This window comes from Ornithorhynchus anatinus, chromosome 4 (assembly GCF_004115215.2).
Source record: "Ornithorhynchus anatinus isolate Pmale09 chromosome 4, mOrnAna1.pri.v4, whole genome shotgun sequence".
NCBI classification, from domain to species: domain Eukaryota; kingdom Metazoa; phylum Chordata; class Mammalia; order Monotremata; family Ornithorhynchidae; genus Ornithorhynchus; species Ornithorhynchus anatinus.
The window spans coordinates 8640960-8654872 of NC_041731.1; the positions used below are offsets into that span (position 1 = coordinate 8640960).

General features: G+C 58.1%; 1 protein-coding gene across 1 annotated transcript in view; it reads left to right on the forward strand.

Moving 5' to 3' along the window:
• LOC103165878 (microtubule-actin cross-linking factor 1-like) overlaps positions 1-10135 on the forward strand; it is a 35726-nt gene extending 25591 nt beyond the window's left edge. The window contains exons 33-40 of the mRNA XM_029062641.2: positions 557-723; positions 3152-3314; positions 3573-3727; positions 4435-4509; positions 5548-5665; positions 6539-6690; positions 7071-7901; positions 10052-10135. Coding sequence (XP_028918474.2) covers positions 557-723; positions 3152-3314; positions 3573-3727; positions 4435-4509; positions 5548-5665; positions 6539-6690; positions 7071-7901; positions 10052-10135 — 1745 coding nt within the window. The remainder of the gene's footprint in view (positions 1-556; positions 724-3151; positions 3315-3572; positions 3728-4434; positions 4510-5547; positions 5666-6538; positions 6691-7070; positions 7902-10051) is intronic.
• Positions 10136-13913: the final 3778 nt, after the last annotated feature.

Here is a 13913-nt window from a genome sequence, read left to right on the forward strand (position 1 = left end):
CCTGCCCACCACCCTAACTCTCTGCCCTTGCCCAAGAGGGCCCCAGCCATCGGCCTGATCGGGCAGGTCCCCGGCCCAATCCCAGACCAAAATGGGGTGGTCCTCTAGACATGGCTGAGCCCACCCGAACCTGGCTGGATTCTTGGGGGCTCTCCACCTCTTTGTCTTCCATATATCCCCTCTCCTCCAGTCCCTCAACCTAGGTCTCCCTACCTCTCTCTCCCCTACATATATCCTCCCTCCGTTCCCTCGTGAGCCACCCCACCCCCCTATTCCGCCCAACGGGCCTACCTACTTCAACCTCCCTGCTAGAGATAATGTCTTTCCTCCAGCCCCCTGACCTGACCTAGGAGGAGGAGAAGGGCACTGATCATTTTCACTAACAGACCCCCCTGGAGCCAGATGCCTGAGCGGGAAGGGGGAGGGGGTGGGACGGGTGAAGAGCAACCCTTGTGGGATTCAGTGAGGCCCTAACTGCAGAGGTTGTGTTGAGTGGGAGGGAGGGAAGGCCCCTCGGGGACCCAAGAGTTTGAATTCGGAGCCTTCCCACCCGCAGGGCGCCGTGGAGCGGGGAAGACGGGCTCAGCCCCCAGAATGCCGCTGCTGGACCTGGAGCCCCAGAGCCCCCTGGCCGCCCAGCTCCTCGGCCGCTGGCAGCAGCTCTGGCTCATAGCCCTTGACCGGCAGTATCGGTTGCAGGCGGCCGCTCAGCGGCTAGAGGAGGTGAGAGATGGGGGGTGGGGGGAGGGAGTGTGGAGGGGTTGGGAGCCCCTCAGAGGGGGATGAGGGACTAGTTGAGAGGGCACTTAAAACTGGAAGGAATAAGAATGGTAAAGAGGGCTAGGGGAAAAGGAGGGAGGAAGATTGAGGAGCCTGAGGGGGGCAGGAGGAGGTCCTCGACCGACAGGGAGGAAACTTAGTTGATGGCAAGAAACAGAGAAACTGAGCAGAAGGGTGGAGGAAGAAGGATACAAGGCTGATGGAAAAGACAGATCCCTGGTGGGGTGGTCTCACTCCACTCCTTCCTCCTCGCCGCCCTCCACCGACCCGGGAGATTTTTTTGGACTTCAAGTCCCCAGGGGCCAGTCAGGGCAGCCATTCTGGTGGGGAAATGGAGGGCCACCAGAGTAGCAAGGCGTCTTGGTACTAGGGGATACACAAGGATGCGCACAGGTGACTACGTGTGTGCTCTTGCAAGATTCTGTGTATGTTTGTGTGTACATCTTTGGGGTTGATACTAATGGCTCAAGAATCTGGGAGGGGTGGAGGTTGACCTCCAGCCGGCCCCAGACCGGGACCCTGAAGCTGGATTTGGTAACCCTTTCCGGATGGATGGGGGGTGAGTCCCGACCTGACCACCCCGAGACTCTGGGAGGAATGTCCAGGGCCGCTCCTTGCATGGCTATGTACCACGCCTCTTTGAGTTGGCCCCCTGCCCCGACCTCTTTTTTTTTTTTTATGGAATTGGTTAAGCATTTATTATGTGTTAAGCACTGTTCTAAGCTCTGGAGTAGCTTAATCGGGTTGGACACTGCCCCTGTCCCACACTGGGCTCACGGTCTACTTATGAAGGAGAACAAGTATTGAATCCTATTTTAACAGTCGAGGAAACTGAGGCCCAGTGAAGTGAATTGCCTAAAGTCACACAGCAAGCACTCGGCAGAGCTGGGATTAGAACCTAGGTCCTCTGGCTTTTTTCCACCAGATCATGCCGGTTCCAGCTTAGAGACCTGTCTGGGAATTAAATAGAGTCCTCGGACCTGCCCCGCACCAGCCGAACACTCCCCTAAACCTGCCCCGAACCCACAAAAGGCAATCCATTTGCTCGGGCTCAGCTGCAACTTTGTTTCTGGGAACCGCAGGTCAGGCCAGGTGACCTCGGTCTGCAGACCCTATTCTCTTCCACTCGGGGGGCAGAGTGGTAAGGGCTGGGACAGGGAGGCTGGAGCAGGATGGGGAGATGATGTGCAATCGAGCCAGGAGGAAGGAGGGAGAGGAATGGGAAAAGGGAAGAGGGATGGGGCTGCCTCAGTCCCGGCCAACCTGATTCATTCATTTCCCGCCGTTGAGCTCAGCTGCACCTACCCCAGACCCGTGCCCTCACAGGAACCAGCCGACCCCACCAGCCGCGCTGGTGCGGGTAGCCAGGAGTGGGGTCGGTTAAAGTGTGGGTCCCCAGCTCCGGCCCCTCGGCTCTCCTCTGCTACAAGTCCTGCAGGCTCGCCCGGCCTTGGTGGGGCTAATACTGGCCGAAGGCCTCCTTCCCCACCAGCGCCACCCAGAGCTGCGGCCCTGGGATGCCTCGTCCTCTTGCCATTCATTCATTCATTCAATAGTATTTATTGAGCGCTTACTATGTGCAGAGCACTGTACTAAGCGCTTGGAGTGTACAAATCGGCAACAGATAGACACAATTCCTGCCCACTGACGGGTTTACAGTCTAATCGGGGGAGACAGACAGATAAAAACAATAGCAGTAAGTAGAATCAAGGGGATGAACATCTCACTGAAACAATAGCAATAAATAGAATCAAGGTGATGTACATCTCACTGACAAAATAAATAGGGTAATGAAAATATATACAATTCAGCTAACGAGCACAGGGCTGAGGGGAGGGGAAGGGAGAGGGGGAGGAGCAGAGGAAAGGGGGGAAAAGAGGGCTTAGCTGAGGGGAGGTGAAGGGGGGGGTAGAGGGGCAGCAGAGGGAAAAGGGGAAGCTCAATGTGGGAAGGCCTCTTGGAGGAGGTGAGCTCTAAGTAGGGTTTTGAAGAGGGGAAGAGAGTTAGTTTGGCGGAGGTGAGCCATTCCCGCTGCCCCCGGCCCTCCGCGGGGCACGTGGCCTCCTCGGGCTGGGCTTAGCCAGGCTGAAAGAGGACCTTCTCAGGCTGGCCGGGCTGGGATTTAGGATCGCGGCTGAGCCGCGGCAGGGAGCGGGGTGAGGATTGAACTCCGGTCGTGAGAGGTCTCTCTGGGTTCAGATACGTATCTCGCCCTTTTCCCCTGCCCCATTTCCTGGCCCCAGTCATCCTCCGTTTCCGCTACGACCCCAGTCTCTTGCCGGCCCACCTTCACCCAACCCTCCTCTCTCTCTCTCTCTGTAGCCTGACCGCTGACCTTTGACTTCCCTCTTTCCTCTCTTCCCTCCGACAGCAAGAGGCCTTTGCCCATTTTGACTTTGGGGTCTGGCGACGGCGCTACCTCCAGTGGATCGGTCACAGGAAATCCCGCCTCCTCGACATATTCCGCAGCATTGACCGTGACCAAGACGGACGGGTCAGTCACCAGGAGTTCATCGACAGCGTCATAGCCTCCAGTGAGTTAGTTCGGGGGTGGGGTTTGATCTGAGGAGGGGCTGGGGCTTGGGACTGGGCCTGGGGTCGTCGGACCAGGCTGGGGGCGAGGCTGGGACGGATGCTGCCGCTCCCAGGTGCTTAGTGCGACGCTCTGCGCCCAGTAGGCGCTCAGCAGATACCGTTGATCGATTGATTGTTGGAGAAGTTCCCCTCAGCCTCTGTCCGGTGAGCAGCTCGACCTGTCTTTTCCACTCCTCCCGTCCCTGCCCGGTCGACAGAGTTCCCCACCAGCCTCCTGGAGATGAGCGCCGTGGCCAGCATCTTCGACACCAACGGGGACGGCTTCATCGACTACTGCGAGTTTGTCAGCGCTCTGCACCCCAGCCGGGACCCCAGAGGCCGGGGGCCTGACGCCGACCGCATCCAGGATGAGGTGCCGAACTGGGGCCCTTCGGGGCGGCTCAGGGAGGAGGTGGGGACCAGGGTAGGGAGGGGGACGCGGGCGAGGTTTCAGGGAGGGGTCGGTGTGGATTATTTATTTCCCGAAGATCCAGGGCAACTTTGGGCTGCCGGGGGCTGGGAGCGCGGGTCGGTCTTCCGGTCAGCCGGCACTCCGCTTGGGGTCTCCTCCTGGCTAAGGGAGGCTCAGAGCCTGGTGGGGCCTGGCTGACGTGGAGGAACTCCGTCCTAGCCCTGATCCTAGAGCCCGACCGGCCTGAGGCCTGACATCCAGCTCCATTTCTGGGGAGAGAGACAACCCTCAGGGGCGTCCTTCACACCCGGGCCCCGGTCTGACCGCCCCGACCGCACACTGCCATTTCCTTGGGGCCGATGGGCCGGGACACGTGCCCGGAGTCACGTCAGAAAGAGGGCCAGCCAGATGGGGAACGGCACTGGGGCTTGAGGCTACGGATGGGGTGGGCCCCAAAGCAGCCGGTGATGGCTCCATATGGTGGCTACCCCATGGGCCCCAGCCAGTGGAAAGATGGAGCTCTGCCCAGGAGCCCTGAAGGCTTCATCCCAGAAAGAATGCCCCGGGACTGGCCATGAGAGGAGGAGGCGGGGCGGGGAGGAAAGGAGGGAGGATTGAGGAGCCATCAGCCCAGCCCCCTCTCCCATGAGCACACTGTGTTCGCTCAGGTGACCCGGCAGGTGTCCCAGTGTAACTGTGCTCGGCGCTTCCTGGTGGAACAGATCAGTGCCAACCGCTACAGGGTGAGCCCATGTCCCTCCCTGGCCCTTCCCTTTACCCACTGCCCCCGGGCACTGACCTAAGCCCAACCCCAAACCATCACAAGGCAAGCATGGAGGAACCAATCCCATAGCGTGCATCCACAGGAAATGGTCCTGGGCCTGGTTCGGGTCACTCTCTTTATCCAGAAGGGATTGAGAACCTGTTCACCGGAGCTGGGGTGGGGGTGGGGGGAAGAACTACCCCCCTCGCCCGCTCTTCCAAGCCCCCCACCAGCGCGGGTGGGATCGACAGGACTTTGGAAGCAGGAATAGAATTAAGAGCGACCCAAGACAAGTGGGGAAAATTGTCCTTCAAAAACGATGAAAGCGAAGAGGGCCACATTCAAGATAGGGCCTCTGGGGATGAAAACCAACCCAAATCCAGGCTGGGGAGAAGTCGGCGAGGCACAAGCACAACAGAAACAGAGCTAAAGGTCTGCATGGACCGCAGGCTCAATCCGAGCTTGCGGAGCCATTATTGAAATAGCCCACGTGGGCAGAGTCAGACGACCGTTCTCTGCCACATTCTGCCCCGGACAAGCCCTGTTGGAATTTTGGCTCGAACCTCGGTGGTCTTACTTTACTCAGAAGATGGGAACACTGGAGCTGGTCCAGAGAAGTGACCAAAGTGATGACTGGACAGATTTAGGAAGTGGATCTCATGAGAAAACGGTCAAGGAACGGTGGGTGACTGGGCCGGAGTAGAGAAAGTCGAGGTGAACTGGGCCATCTCCGAAGGTTCCCGGGGAAAGGGAGCCGGCTAGTTGTTCTCCAGGTTCACAGAGTATTTGGGCCAGACCAGAGTCCTTTCTCTCTTATTCTGGGGCCAGACTTCTTACCTCCCTTTTCGTTCTGGGGCTGGATTTGCCCCCTCCTTCTCCTCCTGGTCCCCGAGGAGTCAACAGCCCTGGCCCCGGCCCCCTGGACCTGTTTGTTGTTCCCCCTCTCGGGCTGTCTTCCATCCGAGCTTCCCTCCTTCCCCTCTCTCTTCTCCCTCCGTCGTCTTCTTTCCCGCCCCAGTTTGGAGAGTCCCAGCAGCTTCGAATGGTGCGGATTCTGCGGAGTTCACTGATGGTGCGGGTCGGAGGGGGCTGGATTGCCCTGGATGAGTTTCTGGTGAAGAACGACCCCTGCAGAGGTGAGGGCAGATCGAACGATCAGCCGGTCGATGATATTGATCGTGAGCAGGGAGCTGTACTGAGCGGATGGGAGAGGACAGTACAACAGAGTTGGTAGACACGTTCCCTCCCCGTCAGGAGCTTACATCTCTAGAGGGAGACAGATATTAAAATCAGTAACGGATATAAGTGCTGTGGGGCCGAATATCAAATGTGTAAAGGGTACAGATCCAAGGGCGTAGGTGACGCAGACGGGAGAGGGAGTAGGGGGAATTAGGGCTTAGTTTTAATGAGGCTTTGATGGGAGAGTGGCGGTCTGTCGGGGATGAAAGGGGAGGGAGTTCCAGGCTAGGAGCAGGAGGTGGGCGAGGGGTCGGCGGTGAGGTTGACGAGAATGAGGTGGAGTGAGGAGGTTGTCATTAGAGGAGCAGAGTGAGCGGGCTGGGTTGTAGTAGGAAATCAGGGAGGTAGGGCAGGAGGGGGCGAGGTGAATGAGTGCTCTGAAGCCAGTGGTGAAGAGTTTCCTTCTGAGGCGGAGATGGGTTGACGGCCATCGGAGGTTCCTGAGGAATGGGGAGACGTGGACTGAATGTCCTTTAGGAAGATGATCCGGGCGGTGGGATGAAGGATGGGGGGAAAGATGGAGCTGGGGGCCGGGTCGGCTGGGCCAGAGGTGGGGGCGCTGGGCGGTTGGGGAGCGATGTGTCTGGCGGGCAGCGGCGATCAGCCCATCACGTGGACTCTCGCTGTCCCGTCGGGGACCTAGGGTGGCCGTGGGACATTCATTCATTTAATCGAGTTTATTGAGCACTTACTGTATGCAGAGCGCTGTACTAAATGTTTGGGAGAATACACCGTAAAGATAAACAGACAGATCTGTCCGTCTCTTGCAGTGAAAGGACGGACCAACCTGAAGATCAACGAGAAATACCTGTCTTCGGAGCGGACCGCCTGTTCGGCCAAGGCCCCGTCCCCCAGCCGCTCGGCCTCCAGCCTGAGCCTCTACAGCAGCGCCTCGGCTCCCAGCAGCCCCCTGACCCGGAAGGTGAGTGCGGAGCCCGGGCGGGAGGCGGTGGGCCGGAGGTGGCGGGGGGGACCACTCACTGGGCCTAGCTCTGCAGCCCTCCCCGCTCCCTGCTGGGAACAGAGCGGGCTCCTCGCACCCGTCCCCTCTGGGACAGTCTGAGGGTGCTGGGCCCCCAAACCTCTGACAGAGCTCCTGAGGGGCAGGCCCAAGGTCTCGACCCTTGACCCCACCGGCCTCGGGGCAGCACCGACCCGCCGTGGGCTGCTGCCTTCCTGCCGCTGGGGCCGGGTCTTGCGGGGCAGGGCGGTGAGCCGTGGGGGCTGTGGACGCTGAGGAGCCCGGGGTGGGCAGCGAGCGGTCAGTCCCCGGACTGTTTGTCGTCTCCTCTCCCCCCCAAGCCTCAGTTTGTGCGGCGGCGGCCTCGCTCCGGGGACAGGGGCCCGCGGTCCCGCAGCTCCCTGCCGCTCACTGGCACCGACGCGCAAGTCAGCGCAGCCCAGCCACGGGGGGACAGAGGAGTCGCGGGGGCGGGATCTGCGCGAGACCGAAAGGAGTCGGCGCGGGCCCCGGAGGAGATGGAAGAGTCAGTGCGGGGGACGGAGGGAGAGGGGGCTGTGGTGCTGGGGATCGAGGGGGCTCGGGGACCAGTGCAGGCGACGGAGGGGACGAGAGAGATGATGCGAGAGACGGAAGAGACGGGGCGGGCGACGGAGGGGACGGAAGAGAGGGGACGGCCTACGGAGGGGACGGGAGAGACGGGGCGGGCGACGGAGGGGACGGGAGAGACGGGGCGGGCGACGGAGGGGACGGGAGAGACGCGGCGGGCGACGGAGGGGACGGGAGAGACGGGGCGGGCGACGGAGGGGACGGAAGAGACGGGGTGGGCGACGGAGGGGACGGAAGAGAAAGGATGGGTGTTGGAGCTTACGGAAGAGACGGTTTGGATGACGGAGGGGACAGAAACGTCAGCTCAGGGGACAGAAGAGGTGGTGTGGGTGACGGAGGGGACGGAAGAGGGAGCACAAGGGACAGAAGAGACGGCGTGGGAGACGGAGAGGACGGAAGAGGCATCACGAGGGACAGAAGAGCCGGTGCGGGGGACGGAAGGGACGGAAGAAACAGTCAAGGTAACGGAGGAGGTGGTTCAGGGGCCAGAGAGGACAGTGCAGGTGTTGGAGGAAAAGGACGAGACAGTCCGGGGGACCCGGGGGAAGACGGAGGCGGCCCACGTAACAGAGGGGACGGCGCGCGTGACAGAGGTCGGAGGAGAGACGGCGCGGGGGACGGAAGGGACGGCGCGGCTAGCCGAGGGGACGGGAGAGGTGGCGGAGGCGGAGGGGCCGGGCCCCGGAGAGGAGGCGGCTCCGGGCGAGGCCTGCGGAGTCGCCGAAGCCGAAGGAGCCGTTCGGGTGGAGGCTCGGGGCCCTTCTGCGGGGGAGGATGGCACCGCCGCCGGTTCCACAAGGTGAAGCCCAGCCTCTGCCCCCTCGGGGGCCTGGGGAAACCGGTGCTCGGGGACGGGGGAGGGGACGCCCTCTCTCCGAGGCCCCGTTCCCTTCCCTCCGGTCCGTGTGCCCGGAGGCCGCACGGAGACCTCTCTCCCCCGTGAAACTCCGGCTCGGCCCGACCCTTGCTCTCCACGGGGACCTGGACCTCCACCCACGAGACTCGACGGCAGCGGGGCCCCTGCCCGTGCCACAACCGGGCCCAGGTCCCCGCGACGGCCTGGGAGTCCGGGTCCGGGATCGCGGGGAGGAGTGGGAGACGGCGGGGGGTGGGTGAGCGAGGGTCCCCCGCCTCCCCCATCTCTCTCTCTTTGCTCCCGCCTCATCCTTCCCCCGGCCCCATCCGCCCTGCATCTGTAGCACCTACCCTCAGGAGTCTCACCACCACAGACAATAAAGTCAGATTTTTTAAACACAGCCTGGCTTGGGGATCGGTCATTTCCCTGGCACTCGCTCCTCTCCGCAGTGGGTGACGCCCTGCCCAGCCCTCACCGGGCACCGTCGCAGGTTTGGGTCACTGGGGAAGGGGCCTGAGGCCCACTGGACACGTGGGGAGGCACTTGCATGGTCTGTCTATCACTCACGGGAGGGATTACTCACCCGGGAGCTCGGTGATGGCCAGTAGCGAAGCACAGATTGGACGAAGGGGAGAGTGAAAAGGGTGATAAAGGGCAGGCAACGAGTATAATCGGGCGCTCGGCTCCCGTCCGCTTTCACCAACTGAACGTCGGGTCGTGACTTGTGCTCTCCGAGCGCTTAGTACAGTGCTCTGCACATGGTCAGCGCTCAGTAGTTACCATTGATTGACTTGAAGCGAATGATGATATCTAAGCGCTTACTAAGTGCCTTGCACGGTTTTAAGCGCCGCGGTAGTTACAAGGTAATCGGGTTGTCCCTCGTGGGGCTCGCAGTCTTCATCCCCGTTTTACAGATGTAGAGTTAATCCCCATTTTCCAGTAACAGAGGTAACTGAGGCACAGAGAAGTGAAGTGACCTGCCCCAAGACACACAGCTGATGAGTGGCAGAGTTGGGATTAGAACCCATGACCTCTGACTCCCAAACCCGTGTTCTTCCCATTAAACCACGCCGTTTCTCTAATTATTATGGTATTCTTTAGGGGCTTACTATGTGCTAAGCACTGTTCTAAGCACCGGGGTAGATACGTGGTAATCAAGTCGTCCCACGTGGGGCTCACACTTTCAATCCCCATTTTCCAGACGAGGTAACTGAGGCCCAGTGAAGCGACTTGTCCGAGGTCACCGGGCAGACGAGTGGCGGAGTCGGGAGGAGAGAACCCACGTCCTCTGACTCCCAAGCCCGCGCTCTTTCCACTGAGCCGTAACGTCTGTGTTAACCAGACTGATGGATCTGTAGTCTCCCAAGTGGTTAGGCCAGTGCTTCGCACATAGTAAAGGCTCAATAAATGCCAGAGGTTGAAGGATTGAGTTGGGAGTCTCTTTTGTCGGTCCAGATGAAGGACTGGGATTTCTTGTTGTTTGACGACCTCTGCTGGGCTCGGGTGGACAGATTCTGCGGGGAGCCGAGACAGGGTGGCCCGGCTGAGGTGGGTCTCCTTGGATAAAGGACCCGTTTCCTTTTTTTTTAGGCTATTGAAGGGCTTACGACGCTTCAGGCATCGCAGGAAACCCTGGGGTCGATACGAGCTAATCAGATCGGACGCAGTCCCCGTCCCTCTTGGGGCTCACAGTCCCCTTTTACAGATGAGGTGATTAAGGCCCAAAAGTTAGACGACCAGCCCCGAGGTCATACAGGAGTCGAATGGCGGGGCCGGGATTCGAATCCAGGCCCCCTGACTTCCAGGCCCGTGCTCTATCCACGCCGCATCTCTCGTTGACCCTCCCGTCCCTAAAAGGAGACGCTGGCCGGGGACCAGTGGTTCTTCTGGTTTGGGGTGAAGTTGGGGGGCTCTGAGATATCCGAGGTTGTGAACCGTTGACTCGGGATTTGCAAAAGGGTTCGGTGGGAGATTGAGCCGGGGGGTGGTATCGTGGTCCCGGTGTTCTCTTGGGAGCCCCAGAGGAGGAGGATGTTTTTGGAATTTCCATTCTGGTCCCACACCTCATTTTGGAAGTTTAATGCAGTAAGTTTAAGGGTGAATCACCAATTTTTTGCATTTTGTGTAAAAATAAAAACTGAGCTTTTATTTTAGGTCTTTGAGAGACGATTGTCTTTCTACCTGCCGAGGGGGAGGCGGACATGCTTTCTGCCTGAGGGTAGTGTGTGTGAGGGGAAGGGAGAGAAGGACAAAATGACACGTTGGATAGAGCCGGTGAAGAGGAATTTGCAGTTGGCGTACTTATGTCTCTGACTCTCCCAAGTGCTTAGTGCAGCGCTCTGCATTTGGTAAGTGCTCGATAAATGCGATTGATTTGACTTTCTGCACTTAGTCCAGGGGTCTGCCCAGGGCAAGTGCTCAATAATACAACTGCCTGCCTGTTCCATTTGAAAAAACTGACAGGTTGCCTCCGCAGGCTTTCTGGGGGGGGGGGGGGGGGGGGGGAGGGGGGCAGTCGGGACGGGCGCCGGAAAAGAAAAAGTGGCTGGGGCTGCTGGGATGGGGAGGAGGAGGAACCATGCTAGGCGCAGCTCATGTGGGGGTTTTTCTGCATTATCCCCATGAGGGACAACCTTTCTGTGTGCAAAACGGTGTCAGGACTGGGGATCCCGCATTGGCTTTTTCAGTCACCCTCGTGCTCGTAGGTGAACTTCACCGACCGTGGTGTCTTCAACAGATCGGAAAGACAGCTACATTTTTCCGGGTAGCGGAGCTGGGATTAGAACCCAGGCTCTCTGACTCCCCAAGTAAGGCATTGCAGGCTAATGGGAGAAGCCCGCCTCCCACACCACAAGTCCCTCAGCTCTTTAAAATCCACCCAAAGTCAGCACCCCTCGTTCTTCCATCCGCCCTCAGTCGCCCTCCTGGGTTTAATAACGATGGTATTTGTTAAGCGCTTACTGTGCGCAGAGCACTAAGTAGCGACCGCACGGTAAGCTTGTTGTGGGCAGGGAATGTGTCTGTTTTATTGTTATATTGCATTCTCCCAAGTGCTTCGGACAGTGCTCGGCCCACGGTCACTGCTCAATAAATACGATTAATTGTATTAAATGTACTCCAGTGGGACTCGTCTGCTTCCACCCCAGGCTTTTAGTAAGGAAAGGCCGCACTGGGTTGCCTCTTTATCCTCTCTGGAAATGGAGACAACGGCAGGTGTTTTGGAGCAGACTCGGCCGCACGCTAGATAAAAAACACGACGAGAAACGGCTCCTTCGGTCCCAGGGCACGTGTGCGTATCCGTAATTCATTTATATTAACGTCCGTCTCCCCCTCGAGACTTTAAGCTCGTCGCGGGCAGGCTACGTGTGTCAACTCTATTATATTGGACTCTCTCAAGCGCTTAGAACAGCGCTCTGCATGCAGTAAACGCTCCATAAAAATGACTTGAGTGAAAAGTCCCCTATAGGGGCAAGGCCGGGCAACAGGGCGGAAGGTAGAAATGGCGAAGAGGGCCGGGAAGATGGATAAACTCGTGCTTCTTTGTGCCCTGGGAGCCTGGGTGAGCAAGAGAACCTGCCTACCACCTTTGGGTGGGTCTCTCTGAGGGGACACAGACGTGGAAGAAGACAAGAGCCCAGATGAAAACAAGCTGGTTGCCAGAAGGGGAGATGGAACGCAGATCTAGAACGGACTGACGGCTCGAGAACCCTCACGCTCGATACTCTGGGCTAATCATGTTTATGCGGTAGCAAGATGGAATACCTGAAATCGTCTCAAGTTTTCTTTTTTTTAATCCCATTTGCTCTTTTCCAGTCCGAAGCACCAGATTTTATGGCGTTGTCCTAAAACTCGGAGACAAATAGAGGTCTGGACCTAAGTGATTGAAGTTGGACACATCTTTTAAAAATTTATTGAAAATATGCATAAAGGGTACAGTCCTAATCGCTTCCGGGCCCTGGAAATTCACTTCTACAAATCACTGATTAATAGACATCACCCCTAAAAAACCAAACCCAACATCCCCCCCGCCCACAATTGGAGGGATAAAGTTGTCCTTCGCAACCTCGCTGCTGCAGATGGACTTCATCCGGTAGGACTTTTCCACCGACTTCAGTCGACGCAGAGGTGCGATGAATGGCTGACTCCGTCACCGTCAGCAGCTGTGGAACGTGCTACCTGGAATGTTGGGTCATTTAAAAAGCCACCGCCTCCCTCCATCGTTTCTCCGAGAGTTTCTTCTGGACCGGGTGGCGACGCCATAGCCCGGAAGGTGGGCCCGGCCGGCGAGGGCACCGCGGCGGTGTCGTGGACCGGGGTCGGGGGGTTAGGCGGATTCTTTCTAAGCGACGCGCAAACTGGCCAGTTCGGGGTCCTGCCCGAACCCAAAGACCCGCCCCTACCGCAAGGGATCTATGCCTCTGACGCCCCAGACACGTGATTCTGCCTTCATTTAGCTGGCGGAGGCCTCTGTGTTTCCACGCTGTCCGATCAAAAACTATCAGGGAGGACGGGTCCGTTGTTCCAATCCATATATCTCGGGGGGGCTGGGGATACAAATTCATTTAAAATGGTCTCAAAGTGAACACAGGGGGAGAGGGCGAGAGGAGGTTTCTCACTCGGAGCTGGCTCGACAAACGAGGTTTCCAAAATCAAATGACATTCCTGAGACTTGCTAAAAGCCGTGTTTCCACTGCCCTGTGAATTTTAACCAAAGGAAATCACGGTATACAAGATTCAGGCGAGCCACGGTGCACAGGAGAGTCTATTTACAAAATGTACCCATTTTTGTAGTTCCCTTCCTGGGACACATCAAATAAAAAACCAAACCAAACCCAAACAAAACACACTACTCCGACTCAGGGTTACACCAGGACACATGAACTGTTTTTTGGTACAGTGCGGAAACTCTTAAAAAATACTCTCTGCCGAAGGAGGTGACGATAAAAGTTAGACCGACAAATTTGATCTACCACGTCCAGGTGGGAGGTAAATAGCGAAATCTGTTTTTTTCAGGCACAACTCAAATGCTGGTGATCCGAGAACACGCTGCTTCGTTCTTCAAATCCGGTAGGCGCTTCCACTTAGCCAGAAGGAGAAACCATCCTACCGTTTTGCTCCTCCTGGTTCGTCAGAAGTCCCGGATGCAATTAAAAAAGCGGAATACAATGATTGCTACTGGCTCACAGGCATCCCACTGCCATCGGCTTCAGAGGAAAGGTCACGATCTCCTGTCCTTCGGGTGTCCCAACAGATGGAGAGTGTGCTTCACCTGAGCCGGATGTTAACTGAAATACCTCCCCTTTTTACCGGTGAAGGTTGTCTGCTCGCTGCTGAACTGGTGATTTACATCGGTTACCGAGACGGGCTCCAGGCCCGCCCAGGGATCTTCAAACATCGAAGGCCTGTAATAGTTCTCCACGCTGTCTGACGATCTCTTGTGGCCCTGCATCGCACCGAAGGGCGTAGAAGTTCTGGGGGACCCCTTGGGGAGGGTTGGGGGGGAGAAAAGGGGAGGGCGGGGAAAAAAAGAAAACGGGTAAGGAAACGCTTTTTATCGTATTCCAAACGAGAGAATCTTTCTTTCCCGGTGCCGGTCTGCAATCGATGGGGTTCTAGGTGGCCCAAGAGTTCAGCGGATGGGTGTGACTTGACCAAACATCGCGAGCCTCTGATAACCTTGCCTGCGAACATCCCGGCCTCCACCCCCCTCGCTCCATTT